The 15,142-nt window shown below is 45.1% G+C and overlaps 1 protein-coding gene across 15 annotated transcripts in view; it reads right to left on the bottom strand.

Annotated features, from left to right (window-relative positions):
* Positions 1-15,142, bottom strand: part of ATP9B (ATPase phospholipid transporting 9B (putative)) — a 224,623-nt gene that overhangs the window by 57,098 nt on the left and 152,383 nt on the right. For all 15 annotated transcript variants that reach the window (XR_008615993.1, XR_008615992.1, XR_008615994.1 and 12 more), the window contains one exon: positions 372-514. Coding sequence is in view for 12 of the 15 variants with exons in the window: in XM_055080638.1 (XP_054936613.1) it covers positions 372-514 (143 nt within the window). In the remaining 3 variants the exon portion in view is untranslated. The remainder of the gene's footprint in view (positions 1-371; positions 515-15,142) is intronic.

Genomic DNA, 15,142 nt, shown 5'->3' with positions numbered 1-15,142 from the left:
CTAGGCGTGCAGGCTTCAGCAGTTGTGGCTCGCGGGCTCAGTAGTTGTGGCTCGTGGGCTCTAGAGCGCAGGCTCAGTAATTGTGGCGCATGGGCTTAGTTGCTCCGTGGCATGTGGGATCTTCCCGGACCAGGGCTCGAACCCGTGTCCCCTGCATTGGCAGGCAGATTCCTATCCACTGTGCCACCAAAGAAGTCCCGAGTCTGGGGAATTCTAACCGCGAATTCAATACTCTGTTTCTCACACACGTGCAGGTGCATGCACACACACACGCACACACACACACACACCATAAACGTGTGTGGACACAGACACGCCAGGATCCCCCCGCCACTAGATGCCTCCAGAGGTGAATGCGCGGACAGCGGTACCTGTCTTGTCGGTCAGCAGGTACACCAGGCGCCCCAGCTCCTCCGGGATGGTGCTGGTCCGGACCACTGTGCCGGGAATATTCTCATCTTTCATAATCATCCACCCGTAGGCGGCTTTTCCCATGTCCAGGTTCACACGCAAACTGCCAAAGAAAACCCATTGCAGTCATTAGTGTGATCCAACAGCTCACGCCCAGGTTTTCCATATAAATTTATTTATTTAAATGCACTGTCTTTAATTTATATGGAATAAACAGATCATACTGGATTTCAGACTGTAAGATAAATGAGAGTGTTGACATGTGTGTCCACAGGCCTCTTTTCAGCCCAGAGCGCGTTCGCAGGTGCCAGTGGAGCAGGTGCTCCTACTTGGCCCTCCAGCCCGGTTCGCGAAGGCCGCCGAAGCTGGGAAAGGTGGACACAGCGAAGCTCTCCATCCAGGCTCAGAGGGGAGAGCGCCACGTGGAAGGAAGTCCCCGGCTTTCCTGGGCATCAACATCTGAAACGGGTCTGGATATCTGGCCCGTCATTTTACAAAAACAAAGACGCGTCCCCAGCGTGATGAGCGCCCTGCGGGAGGGGAACAGGCTCCGGGGGGAGGACCGGGCAGGCGGAAGGCCCTCTGAGCGCGCGAGCCCCTGGGCCAGGCCCTGAGACCAGGGGACCAGAAAGGCTGAGAGCGGGGGGCGGGGTCAGCCCACCTCGCGGAGCCTGGACTTCAGGGTCAGGGCCACGACCCCCGAGCAGGCTGAGCCACGGCCCCGATTACGCTCTACGGTGGACCGTCCCGCACCCGTCCGGCATGCGCCGTTCTGCTGGGGTGACTGATGTCCACGGCACCAGCACCTGTAAGCTGTCCTCCGACACGACGCTGACCGTCTCCTTCCACCGACCAAGAGCCGCTGTGGCCCACCCGTGCCTGGTGTACACACTGATGTTATGTAATTTGATGAAATGGGATTATTAACCGAAATCAGGAGATCTGTTTTTCCACTTCAGTGAAATGGAATGGTTTTGAAAGATTGGACAATGCTGAATTGTTTTAAAAAAACATTTTTAATAAGGTGTGGGTGAGACAAAAAACAAGGAACTTAAATCTTCGGGAAGATTCTCACCAGACAGATCTGTAAAATCGTTTTCCCTCCGCCATAAGGAAATCCAAAGGGGAAATTATAAACCAGGCACTACGGATACCTCTTTGTATGAGGAAAACAACATAGATTTTCAAAACATACTAAAAAAAAAAGGGGCCAGAGCTCTACATTAACAGACTGGTGAATGAACATACATTTCTATGAATTAATGTAAAACGTAAAGTAAACACATGCGTATGATTCGTAGAAATTTGTTTTTCTCGTTGGCCCATTTTTTAAGCAGCCCCGTTGTGCACGACGCGGGCAGGTGGTCCAGGAGGAGGGCCTGCAGGACACCGGCTGAGGCACTCCGCCCCGGGACTGTGCTCCACCCTGTGCAGGGTCCACTGCCCTCTGGCCTCAGCAGCCCTGGGACAAGCCTTCTGCGGAGCCCATGGAGCCGTCCAGACCGCGACCGGCGTCCCCCGCCAGCCTGCATCCAGAGCCGTGCTGCACACGCCTGTCCCCCTCGTGTCTCCCCACACACTCCCGTCACCTTAGACGTCTACGTGTTACCCTTTGACCCAATTTTCCCCGTGATTCTTTCTCCAAAACCCAAATTCCACATACACAGACTCCCCACGTCTGAAACCTGTTCCCTGGACACCCTTGCGATACCGCCCGTCTCCCACGGGGGGCAGACGTTGTTCTGTGGACAGTCCATCGGGGTCCCATGTAGGGCTCCGGACCGCTCACCCCTATTCTGCTTCCAACCAGCAAGGGCCTGAATAAAAGCCCTCTTTCCTTTGACGCCTCTACCACACACCATCATCTTCGTGGATAACCACAAAGGTATTCCAAATACGAGTTCAGAATATTTAGGATATTAGAGAACTGTGAAACAAAACAAGAGCTTGAGAACAGCAAACATTAGTGAGGATGTGGGGAAACAAGTATTTTAATGAACTGCAAGTAGACGTGTAAACAGTGGAGCCACTTTGAGAGGACCTGGCAGCACGCAGGGAAACGAAGACTGGCCAGAGTGTCCCCAGCCGCGCCTCTTCCAGCCATCGGCCCACCAGGAGAAGCCCCGACGTGCGCCCAGCAGCACGTACTAGGATGCCGTCCGTGCGGCACTGATCGTGAAAACATCCAAGCCGCCCAGTGACAGTATAGTTAAAATTGGGGCAATAGCAAACCAAGGTATAAATACACTTAATACAATCACATTTATGATTTAAAAAAAAATACCAAACTTTTTAATGTTCATGGGTCCCACCATATGCACCAAGGCCATAAAGACATGAACAAAAAGGACGCACCCCAATTTCAGGAGAAAAATCACCTCTGGGGAAGGCAGGAGCAGAGAGAGGGAAGGTCCATGACTTTATGACATCTACCTTCTTAAAAAGAAAAAGGATCTGAACAAAGACTGAACATGTTAAATCTATGACAAACACAAGGGCATTTGTCACTAGACTGTGGACCTTTTACTTACCCTAGAAATTTCATAATTTACAACTGTATAGTAAGATTGCAACTTAAAGCAAATGGTGGTCCACGCTACCTCGGACAGTTTTGTTGCAATCCTGCCTGAAAGCACAGGGCTGGAATAGAGTCCTCCCAAGCCTGGAATTCTAAAGAGCCCCCTGTAAGGACACGCACCAAGAACGTACCACTGCGGGGAGGGCTGCTTGCTAGCTGTTCCCAGAGCAGCTCTCTCTATATACCAGGTGTGTCAAAAATGTTCAGCTGTGTCTAACATTTTTACATAGAATATTTTTATTTACAAGATTTTTATTTCATTTGATTAAAAGAATGCCCAAGCATGAAATGCAAAATATAAGTGTGGCAAAGAGAGTGAAATTTGGCTAACTAAAACCAGAACATCAAAGATATCCAGGGGTGTGCAGGTAGGCAGGCAGACACACCCAGCGACGTGGAACAATACTGCACTGCAACGACAGGGGCTGGCACAGGGAAATGTGCCACGGCTCGAGCTAACGCTGAGATACCCCCAGGAAGAAGCCAGCACAGAAGCAGCCCGTGAACCAGGAAGGGCTCCCAGGGTTTCAGCGAAAAGTAAGAAGAACCACCAACAAATGAGAGGCCCCTTAGCAACGGTGAAAACAGGGCCTAGATTTAGAGGTAAGAAAATTTCATTTGTTCAAGAGGCTAGAATTTGGAGAGCCAGTAAAGAAAATATCGAGTCACAGCAAGGAACCAAACATCTGGCACAGGGGTGAGGGCGTCACTGTCCCTCAAGGCAGGACGCTGATCGTGGGTGGCGGCCACTTTTACGGCAGGTAGGACACGAAAATGCGGGTGGGTGAGCGGCAGCCCTTCCGCACACCTCCGAGGTGGACTGGTGAAGCCCTTTAGTCAGCAAGGAGTCACTCAGCCCCAGACAATCACGAGGCAGAACAAGGACAGAGGAATTACACCTTTGTACGTAACCAGCCAGGCCTCGTTCGTCCTCACTGACAATCAGACCTAAGACCACCCAGATATGCTTCGGGTTCTCCCAGGAAGTCTGCGCCTGACTCATTTCTATCAGGAAAGCAGCAGCTAGGACGGAGCAGCTCCACGTGCTGAAGCTGCTTGTGTCCAACCCTGTGACATGCCTATTAATAAACGCACACTTGGAAGGCCATCTTAAGGGGTCAGTCAGCGAAGAAAGTCTGTAGGTGAGTCAAAGAAATTAAAATAAAAGAATCACAATTCACTTGTCCGTAACTTTCACATCTTACAAATTATAATACCTGTACTGGTCAGAAAGAAAATCTTTAACTGACAGCGACACAGACCTTGTAAAGCAGCCCCTCGCTACCTCTTGGCTCTTCCTAATCCTGCTAGGAGGGTGAGGACACGGCCTGAGCAAGATGACCTGCGGGGAGAGCACCGCGGTCCCCGGGCCTCCCCTGCCCCGGGGGCGCTGGTCCAGGAGGTGCCATCGCCTGCACACAGCACCTGGCTTGTGTGAGCCCCAGGGGTCTCCCATCAGCTGTGGGGAGGCGCCCGGAGGGGTGGCCAGCCAGGAGGAAAGGCTGGCAAAGTACTGGGGAGTGTCCTGCCAACAGGTACTAAGTGGCGGCCGCCCAGAAGAGTTCAGGGTGCGAGGAAGGTTGGAAGAAGAAAAAGAAGGATTTTACAGGACTTCCCTGGTGGCGCAGTGGTTAAGAATCTGCCTGCCAATGCAGGGGACACGGGTTCGAGCCCTGGTCCGGGAAGATCCCACGTGCCGCGGAGCAACTAAGCCCGTGCACCACAACTACTGAGCCTGTGCTCTAGAGCCCGCGAGCCACAACTACTGAGCCCACGAGCCACAACTACTGAAGCCCACAGGCCTAGAGCCCGTGCTCCGCCACAAGAGAAGCCACTGCAAGGAGAAGCCCGCGCACCGCAACGAAGAGTAGCCCCCGCTCGCCGCAACTAGAGAAAGCCCGTGCACAGCGCGACAGAGACCCAATGCAGCCAAAAAAAAAAAAAATAATAATAAAATAAATAAATTTTTTTTAAAAAAAGAAGGATTTTACAGGGACTTATCTGTGATTTGGGTGTGGTAATAAGACAGAGTCTCCAGGAGTCAGGAAATAAAGTGAGAGTCCGAGTCACCGGGTAACACGCAGGCCAGATGGCCAACCAATGAGCAGGAGCCTGGTGGGCAGAGAGCAGGGGCAGGGCCTGGGCGGGGCATGTGAGCCCTGCGAAGACGGCCCAGCTGGCTCCTTGGAGCAGACGTCTACAATCGGGAAGACAGGCCTCTTCTCTGTGTGCTGTGGTCTCCTTGCAGCTTTTGGTCGAATTACTTTTGAAGACATCAGCCTGCCTCAGGGATCTCAAGGCAAGTGGGTTCCTATCTGCAGCCGGACAGGCCTTTCTCAAGAACCTGCAGTCTGCGCTGGGCTGGGGCTGAGCGGAAACCAAAGGAGCATCTCTCAGGTTCCTCCAGGTCGTGCTCCTGAGATCCTGGGCCAGAGAGGGTTTACTAATACAACCACTGTTGTACAGAACTGGAAGAATATAATACTTCATGAAACACTACATCACAAATCAATACCACTGGAAAAGTTTAGGTTGACTACACACCTAAATCCCCTCAAAGAATGTACAAAGCAGTAGTTACTAGTAAAAAAGGGAATGGAGATAACCTTCAGGTTCCGAAAAATAAAACCGAACTACTGCAGAACGCAAGTTCATGGTTTACAAGTGAAACTATTAAGGAAAAATACCTTCAACTAGGACAATAATACCATATAGGTAGGAGGTAGAGCTTAAGTTTACTCTGATTCACACTGTACATCTTGATCAAATGTTAGTACAATAATTTGCTTTTTAATGCAAAAAATTTCTAGCTCAAACTTCAAACACCAAGTTGACAGAGTAATTACCATCACCATATTTAACTTACTTTTTAGTAATGTTCTAATCGTATGGAATTTTAAAACCCAGACCTCTATTCGACTAGTACTTTATAGTAACATGATTTGTGAACAAAAAAATATATGTTAAGCCTACTATTTTGAGTATTACAGTAATAGATTATAAGGTAATAGATACCATATATATATTTAAGCTAAATCATGTTGCTAATTTAGCAACTGTGAAATTATCTAGAGACCTATCCCAAATAAATGGAGAAGTCATTGCAATTTTAGATGGTCAGCTGAACCAGAGGCAGTTGTGACCTCTACTGTTATAAAATAAGAAAAATGAAATAAACCATCTTCATGGGCCAGGGTGTTCAGGGGAGTCACCGAGAGGAACATGTATGAACCTGCTTTACACTACAGGAAGAAAGCACAAGGTTAATTTTAGAACATAAGATCATCTTAACGGTGGCACTTCCTTTTCCAAACAGTCTCGTCTTACAGCTACAAAAGTGTCTGAGGAGGTAACCTGGACCCTGAGTAAGTGAGGTGTACTTTGCTCAAACATGCAGCGCGACCCCACTGGCGCCCCATGAGGCCTGCTACATTTCAACTTAATCTGTTACAATTAAACCTGCAGCATTTATCAGAACCAGGTGAAACAGCCCCAGCTCACACCAGGCTCCGCAGGGAGTGGATATACCTGAAATAATTCACACGCATTCCTCTGAAGTGAGACTTACGTTTAGATCCTGATCTGAGCAAAAGAAAAGTCATTTAAATGACAAGTTTTATCTAAAGTAATCAAAACCTTTTCCTGTAAATTGTCATTTAAAGGAAAAAGCACAGATGCTATTTTATCTGAATTTCCCCCCCAGATTTTTCATTCTGTGATTCTTTACAATTTTCGTGCCACACCACGGATGGCAAGGGATGGTTCCAAAATGTTTTCACTAGGTGAATTCACCCACGGCCACGCACTGGGGAGGTAATATTCTGTTCCTGGTTTGAACCTTTCTCCCGGGCTTCAGACTGCATATTCTATTGCCTACAGGGTATCTGACCTTAGATTTATCACAAATACCTTTAAATGAATACATACACGATGGAGGCTAGTTTTCCCACTTCCTCCCTGTCCTGTGCCAAACAAAGTAAGAACAAATTTATTCTTGCTCGAGGAGGAGGAGACACTTCTCCCACCAATGAATGGTGCGATCTACCCATCACCCAAGCCAGAAATTGGAAGTGATTCTAGGTTCCTTTTTCCAGATAGTCAACTCCTGTCAAACCAACCCCCTAAATTCTCCTGAAGCTACTCCATTGGGGGAAAGCATGGGTTAATGGAATTTTACAGGAATGACGTTACATATGACTTGTATGGGTTCCGAATTCCCAAATGTCAGAGTTCCACGATCTGGGCTGACGGCAGACTTGACCCTTCTGAGCCCTGGTAACAGCACCCGGAAGATGCCACGTGTCAGCAATAGCGCATCAAAGCGGGTGACTGAGAGTCACGCTGGCGGAGCGGATGATCACTGGCCCTGAACAGCCAGAGAAGGTTTCATAGAAAAGGCGGAGCTGAAATGGAAAGCATGGGGGTGCCACCTAGGAAGGCAGGGGGTCAGCCAGACTCCGGGGCTCAGAAGGCATGGACGTTCTGTCACTGGCGGATCGGATATTCCCCCCAATAGGCTAACTGTCCCTGTGATTTGTATCCACTGCAACACACAAGAGGATAAATAAACAAAATGCAGTCTTGGGTCCTAAGGAACAGAAAATCTAGTTAAGTATGAAAGGTGGTTGAAATTGGTAGAAGCAAAATTCCAAATCACATTATCAAGTTTTGAGTGGGCGTGGGTGGACTGGGGATTTGAAATAAAGCAGTGTTTCGAAAAGAAACCGAGCCTCAGTGTCCAAGGTGGACGGAACCAAAGAAAGCCTGGAGGCCAGAAGGCGAGTGAGGAGGTGGCACAGGCCGCGGGCTTGGTAAGCACGGGTCCCGCGGTTCTGAGAGCGCGTCTCCCACGTCAGGAGGACGGGCACAAACCCAGACGGTTCTTCAGGGAGAATCAGCCCATCTTCTCAGGCCCCACAGCAACCAAATACTGATCAGAGGGTCAAATCCTGGGGTGAATGGAGACAGAGGAATTCAGGATTCTCCCAGCATTCACAGTGGTTTCAGGCCGCATGCGGGGGGGCCACCTTGCAGGGCTGTATGTGCGCGCGTGCATGTAAAACATCTGTGTAGCAACAGTACAAATACACACAGCAGAAGTGAGGCCCAAGAGTCTGTGTCAATTATGTGAAAGGGTAAATATTCCTATTAAAAATAGCACATCTGTCAGTTTCTAAACAAATAAATCAATATACTAATTACAAGCAATTTAACAGATAACACCTTAAAATGTCTCCAAAAGTCAAAGGATGAAGGAATAGCAAAAGGAAACAGGGCAAACACCCCAGATCCAGCATTATCTTAATAACGAAGCTGATGGAGGGAAAGGCTGGGGCAGAAAGTCAGGAGCCTCCCCGGGCTGCAGAAGCTCAGCTCGGCTCGGCTCTCGGCCCGAAGGGAACACCGCCCACAGCGAACCCACGCAGCGGGGCCGGGGGGCTGGCAGGAGGCGGCCCCGCGCTCTCAGAGCCTGCCCTGCCCGGCCAGTGGGTACGGCCACCCCCGTGCTGGGCCCGGACAGTCCACACTGCATGCAGGCAAGCAGTGGCACCGGGAAGCTGGTGCCCTCCCGGGAGTTTTCCTCAACGGGTTGCAGAGAAGTACTCGCTTTTCACGAGTGTAATTAAGCAAGCAGAACGTGAGCCCGAGGCCTCCAACGCCACCTGTGTAGCCAGGGGAGGAGGGCGCGAGTGCACAGGCGCGGGAAGAGCCCGAGGGCACGCCGCCGGGTTCCCTGTTCCAGCCGCACCCGGACAGCAGCGGCCCGCCCTTCCCCAGGGGCTGTTCGGTACGTCGTCGGTAATGCCCCTCTGCCTCACATTCACATCATCTAAAAACTGCGTCAGTAGCTCTTTCCTGAAGAAACACCATAGTCTAGTTAAAAGGCAAATGAGGTAGTAAATGTATCTGATAAGATGAAAGAGGTACTCAGCATTCTATTAAAAGCCAACACAAATTGATACAAGAAGCCGAATGTAAGAAGGGCCAGAAAGACAAAGGCACAAAGAGCAAAGTCACGCTCTTGGCGCACTGTTTTATACACAACTTCACCCCACGGAGAAACAGATGAGAAAACTTGAGGTGCAGAGACTGGGAGACCTGCCCGCGGCCACAGCTGTCAAGGCATCAACGCAAGAAAGCAGACTCACACCCCCTGATTTAAGAGCCTGAAGTCTGCCTCTAAGACCGATACTCACTCTCATAGATCAAGGGTGCTTTTTAATAACTTCTAATTTTGAAATAATAGACTCACAAGAAGTGGCAAACAGGACAGAGAGTCCCGTGTGCTCTTCACCTGCTTCCCCTGAAGGTAACATGTTGCACGACCACCGCATGTTATCCAAACACAGACCTGATGCGACAAAACGGTTAACTCAAATGCAGACTTGATCCAAGCTCAGAGAGATGCCCATCACCACCCTGTCCATCTGTCTCCCCCAGGACACAGCCGTCTCCATCATAGCAAGGATCCTCCTCCCCCTCCCCCTCAAGAGTCACACCTGTCCCAGCCCTTCCCCTGGCAACCAGGGATTTCCTCTCCACCATTACACTTTTGTAACTTCAAGAATGTTATGTTCAAGTTATCGTATGGATCAACAGTTTATTCCTTTTTATTGATGGATAGTATTCATTGTATAGATATACTATAGTTTGTTTATCCAAGTGATGTTTTTTTAAAAGCCTTCATCTCCCAGGTTTTCTATGATATAGTTGTATTTTGTTGTTAAAAGAAAGCTTGGTGCATTCTCAAGAATAAGGTTTATCATATTTGAGACCTCAAAATTTTAGGTTGGAAAGTACTGCCATGGAACTTAATCAAATTTGTATGACTTCCTTTACACAAAAATTGCAGGGAATTCCCTAGTGGTCCAGTGGTTAGGACTTGGCGCTTTCACTGCCGTGGCCTGGGTTCAATCCCTGGGTGGGGAACTAAGATCCCACAAGCTGCACAGCACGGTCAAAAAAAAAGAAAAAAAGAAAAACTGCAAAAAAGTTCTGTGACCTAGGGTAATGGGAGGTATTTTATTTGAACCAATGTTCCCACTGAAAACAATAAGAAATACTGTATAATTTTTTTTTAATTCTTAAAAGAAATAAAGAACTGAGTAGATAGTGAGAAATCTCTGGACTAAATCCAAATCAGCTACCAGAGAGGTCAGGGACCATACAATCTCCTTTGCCCTGAGAGCACATGCCCTCCCCAAGAGTTTGGACTTGCTCTTCCATAGTCCACCAGTGCAAGGAGCAAAAGTAAAGACCAGGAACATCAAAAGGTGGAGGTCCAACAAGAGGGCCTCCTTCCCATGATGGGTGGGGCCATGAAGGGCTAACTCTCAAACTTAGGGAGACCCTGGACCAAGGTACCTACACGTGGAGATGCAGCCAGGCTCACATTTCCTGAATAATTCAGTAACTGTGAACCTTGAACTTGGTTGAAGATGTTCCAAGACAGGCAGTACCTCCAAGTACACAGTTTAGAAGCAGGGTATTTGTCTTGGAAAAACATACTTTCATCTTTTATTTCAAATGATTCCTATAGTTAGCTTTTTAAATATAATTGCAAACAAACAAACAAAACCCAAATAAACCACAGCACAACACAACAGCAAACACCACACAGTACACAGTCAAACAACATACCAGCAACAAGAGCCACAAGGAAAAAATACAAGGGAACAAAACTGCGAAAGGCATCAGATATTAAACGTGACAGACACAAACTATAAAACACCTGGATACACAAGAACAATTAGAAGAATATTTGCATTTGCATGGAATAGGCAAATATAAAAATGAAATAGTCAATGTGATATAGAAATTGAATAAAATTTTTAGAACTAAAAAAATACCAATAACTGAAATTAAGAAACTGATTGGTTTAATAGCTGATTAGACACAGCCAAAGATGAAATTAGTGACTTGGAAGACAGGGCACTAGGAATATTATTTATTAATAGAATAAAGCACAGAGACAAAAAGGTGGGAAATACAAAAGTAAAAACAGGAGAAACAAAGGGTACAGTGTGGATATCTAACCAACCTTGAAAGAGAGGTGACAAAATAGGGCAAAGGCAGTATTTAAAAAGACAAACTAAGAATTTTCTTGGATGAATGAAAGAAACCTATATACAGATTCAAGAATAAACATTCATCTAGACATTATATCAGACAGCAGGACACCAACAACAGAGAGAAAATCTGGAAGAGGCTGGAAGGGTCACAGGGGAGTAAGACTTAAATGACAGCTAGTAGAGAGCAGCCATGGAAGCCAAAAGAGAGTAAAATAATCATGACAACTTAGAAATCTATACACAGGTGAAACTATTTTTCAAGAAGAAAAGCCAAGCAAAAATCTAGAGAGTTCCCAACAAAGACCAGCACTAAACAAAAACTAAAAAAATAAATTTCTGACAGAAGGAAAATTATTCTACATGGAAGGTGTGAAATGCCAGAAGAAGAACAAAACATGGATAAACCAAAATTAAGAGGGAGTCTGTAGGGACTTCCCAGGCGGTCCAGTGGTTAAGACTCCGCGCTCCCAATGCGGGGATTCCGGGTTTGGTCCCTGGTCGGGGAACCGGATCCTGCATGCATGCCGCAAACTGGGAGTTCGCATGCCGCAGCTGGGTGTCTGCATGCTGCAACTAAGAAGTCTGCATGTCGCAACTAAAGATCTCTCATGCCGCAACGAAGATCCTGAGTGCCACAACTAAGACCCAGCACAACCAAAATAAATAAATAAATAAATATTTTTTTTAAAAAAGAGGGAATGTGTAAAACCGTAATATCAGGCTTCCCTGGTGGCGCAGTGGTTGAGTGTCTGCCTGCCAATGCAGGGGACATGGGTTCGAGCCCTGGTCTGGGAGGATCCCACATGCCGCAGAGCAACTGGGCCTGTGGGCCACAACTACTGAGCCTGAGCGTGTGGGGCCCCTGCCTCCCCATGGGGGACATGCCGCAGAGCAACTGGGCCTGTGGGCCACAACTACTGAGCCTGAGCGTCTGGAGCCTGTGCTCCGCAATGAGAGACCGCAACAGTGAGAGGCCCGTGCACGGTGATGAAGAGTGACCCCCGCTTGCCACAACTGGAGAAAGCCCTCGCACAGAAACGAAGACCCAACACAGCCAAAAATAATTAATTAATTAATTAATTAATTAAAAAAACAAAAAAACCCATTAATATCTTGGAGTTTAAGAATAACTACAATTAGAATAAATGACAAAAATGGATTAGGTCAGAAGGGGTAAATGGAGTTAAACACTTCTAAGGTGACATGCAAAGGAAATGATTACCTTTAGACTTTGAGAAATTAAGAATGTTTTTAATTTCTAGGATAAATACTAAAAGAACAGAAACTGCTTATAAAACTTACAAACTACTAGAAAAAATGTGGAATTATAAAAAATAATAAATAAAATGGTAAGAAAGGAGAAAAAATATAGAATAGTTAAGTCACATTAAAAGCACAATATAAAATGATAGATTTAAACTAAAAATATAACAGTATTACAATAATTATGTATGCACTAAATAGTCAAAAATTATGGGAGTAGATAAAAATTAAACTTTATGCTATTTACAAGAGACACATAAATATAATTACACAGAAAAGTTGAAAGTACAAAGATGGAAAAGGACATGCCAAGCAAATTAAAGCCACCTGGCATTATTATATTAACATAAAACAAAGTAGAATTTAATGCAAAAAGCTTTAGCGGAGATAAAGAAAGTCACTTTGTAATGAGAAAATGCCTAATACAGCAGAAATATATAGCAATTTAAATTTGTATACAAGAGGGAGGAGATATGGGGATATATGTATACATATAGCTGATTCACTTTGTTATACAGCAGAAACTAACACAACACTGTAAAGCAACTATACTCCAATAAGGATGTTAAAAAAAAAATTTGTATATAGTCAACGCCAAAGTCACAAAATATGTGATACCAAAAACAGACAGAATTCCAAGGAAAAACAGATGACTTCACAATACTGATCGGAGATTTAAACACAACCCTCAGTAACTGTTAGAAAAGGTAAAGAACAAAATCAAGCAGGGGTACACAGAAACTGAAAAACAAGATGAACAACCTTGACCTAACAGACATATGAAACACTGCAACCAACAATTCAGATTCCATGTTCTTTTCAAGCACACAGCGAATGTTTACAAAAACCAACTAAATATCAGGCCCTATAACTAGTCTCAACATACTTCATAGATCTGAAATAATGAATGCTATGTTTTCTGACAACAATGCAATTAAGTCAAATATGAACAAAGACATACTTAGAAAAGTCAAATATGGCTGTAAACTAAGAAATAACTTTGTAATAACTATGGGTCAAAGAAGAAATCACAGTGGAGATTTAAAAATATTCTGTAGTTGACAATAGCGAAAACATTATACATATGAAAACTTTTAGGATGCAGCCAAAGTAGTACTTACAGAGAAATTTATAGCCTCAACTGCATATATTCAAAAAGGGGAAAAAACGTGAAAACTAGTGAATTAAGCATCTATCTGAAGAAGTAAGAATAATACAAACCAAAGAAGGTAGGAGGAAAGAAATAAGGTAAGGTAACATTAATAAAATAGAAAAATATTATACAGCATAGAAAATCAATAAACTCAACCTTAAGACTGCTAAAGTTGACAAACCACTAGAAGACTAATCAAGAAAAAAAGAGAAAGGGCAGAAATAAGTATCAAGAAGATCAATATCACAGATTCTACATATAAGAAGAGATAACAAGAAAACACTATTAACAAAATTTAATTTAAAAAATTTGAGGGCTTCCCTGGTGGCACAGTGGTTAAGAATCTGCCTGCCAATGCAGGGGTCACAGGTTTGAGCCCTGGTCCCAGAAGTTCCCACATAGCGCGGAGCAACTAAGCCCGTGCCTGCAACTACTGAGCCTGCACTCTACAGCCCACGTGCCACAACTACTGAGCCCACCTGCCACAACTACTGAAGCCCACACACCTAGAGACTGTGCTCTGCAACAAGAGAAGCCACCGCAATGAGAAGCCTGTGCACCTCAAGAGTAGCCCCCACTCGCCACAACTAGAGAAAGCCTGCGCACAGCAACGAAAACCCAATGCAGCCAAAAATAAATAAATTTTTTAAATTAAAAAAAAAAATTTGAATATTTAGTTACAGTTGACATACTTCTTGAAAACCGTAACTTTTCCAAAACTGGCTCGAGGAAATTAAAAGCCTGAAAGCAGCTTTTCTAACTCTTTAAAGTTAACTATTTAAACTATAACTATTTAAGAAATATACTTAAACTAGTAAAGAAATCAACTCTGTCAAACATCTTTCCATAACAAAAAGTTCAGGCTGACATGGCCTCCTTGATGTAAATATGTCCAAGGAATAAATAATTACAATTTTAAACAAAAATATTTTAGAGAAGACTCATCAATATATTTTATGAGAATAGCATAATCTTGATACTAAACACCAAAAGAATGATGTGAGAAGGAAAGTTATAAGTCAATCTCACTCATGTAAACCAATGTAAAAATTTCACAAAAATGACAAGCAAATGGAATCTAGTAATACATGAAGGCATATTATACCATGACCAAGGTGTGTTTTTCCCCCCAAAGAATACAAGGTAGGTATAGATTAGAGAGTCAATCAGTTTAATTTAGCATATTAATATATTAAAGAAGAAAAATTTAAGATGAAAAATCATCTCAATAGATTTAGTAGAAGTTTTTTTTTTTTTTTTTTTTACCACTGCGCCACCAGGGAAGCCCCAGACTTTTTAAAAGGATATACAATGCATGCACTCCGATGTTCACTGCAGCACTATTTACAATAGCCAGGACATGGAAGCAACCTAAACGTCCATCGACAGGTGAATGGATAAAGAAGATGTGGTACATATATACAATGGAATATTACTCAGGCATAGAAAGGAACGGAATAGTGCCATTGGCAGAGATGTGGATGGACCTAGAGATTGGCATACAGAGTGAAGTAAGTCAGAAAGAGAAAAACAAATATTGTATAATATCACTTATATGTAGAATCTAGAAAAATGGTACAGACAAACTTACTTGCAAAGCAGAAATAGAGACACAGATGTAGAGAACAAACTTAAGGTTACCAAGGGGGGAAGGGGAGGTGGGAT

The sequence above is a fragment of the Physeter macrocephalus genome, chromosome 19 (genome assembly GCF_002837175.3).
Source record: "Physeter macrocephalus isolate SW-GA chromosome 19, ASM283717v5, whole genome shotgun sequence".
Taxonomy (NCBI): Eukaryota; Metazoa; Chordata; class Mammalia; order Artiodactyla; family Physeteridae; genus Physeter; species Physeter macrocephalus.
The sequence above is the reverse complement of the archived record's forward strand: the minus strand, read 5'-3'. Positions and strand labels throughout refer to the sequence as shown.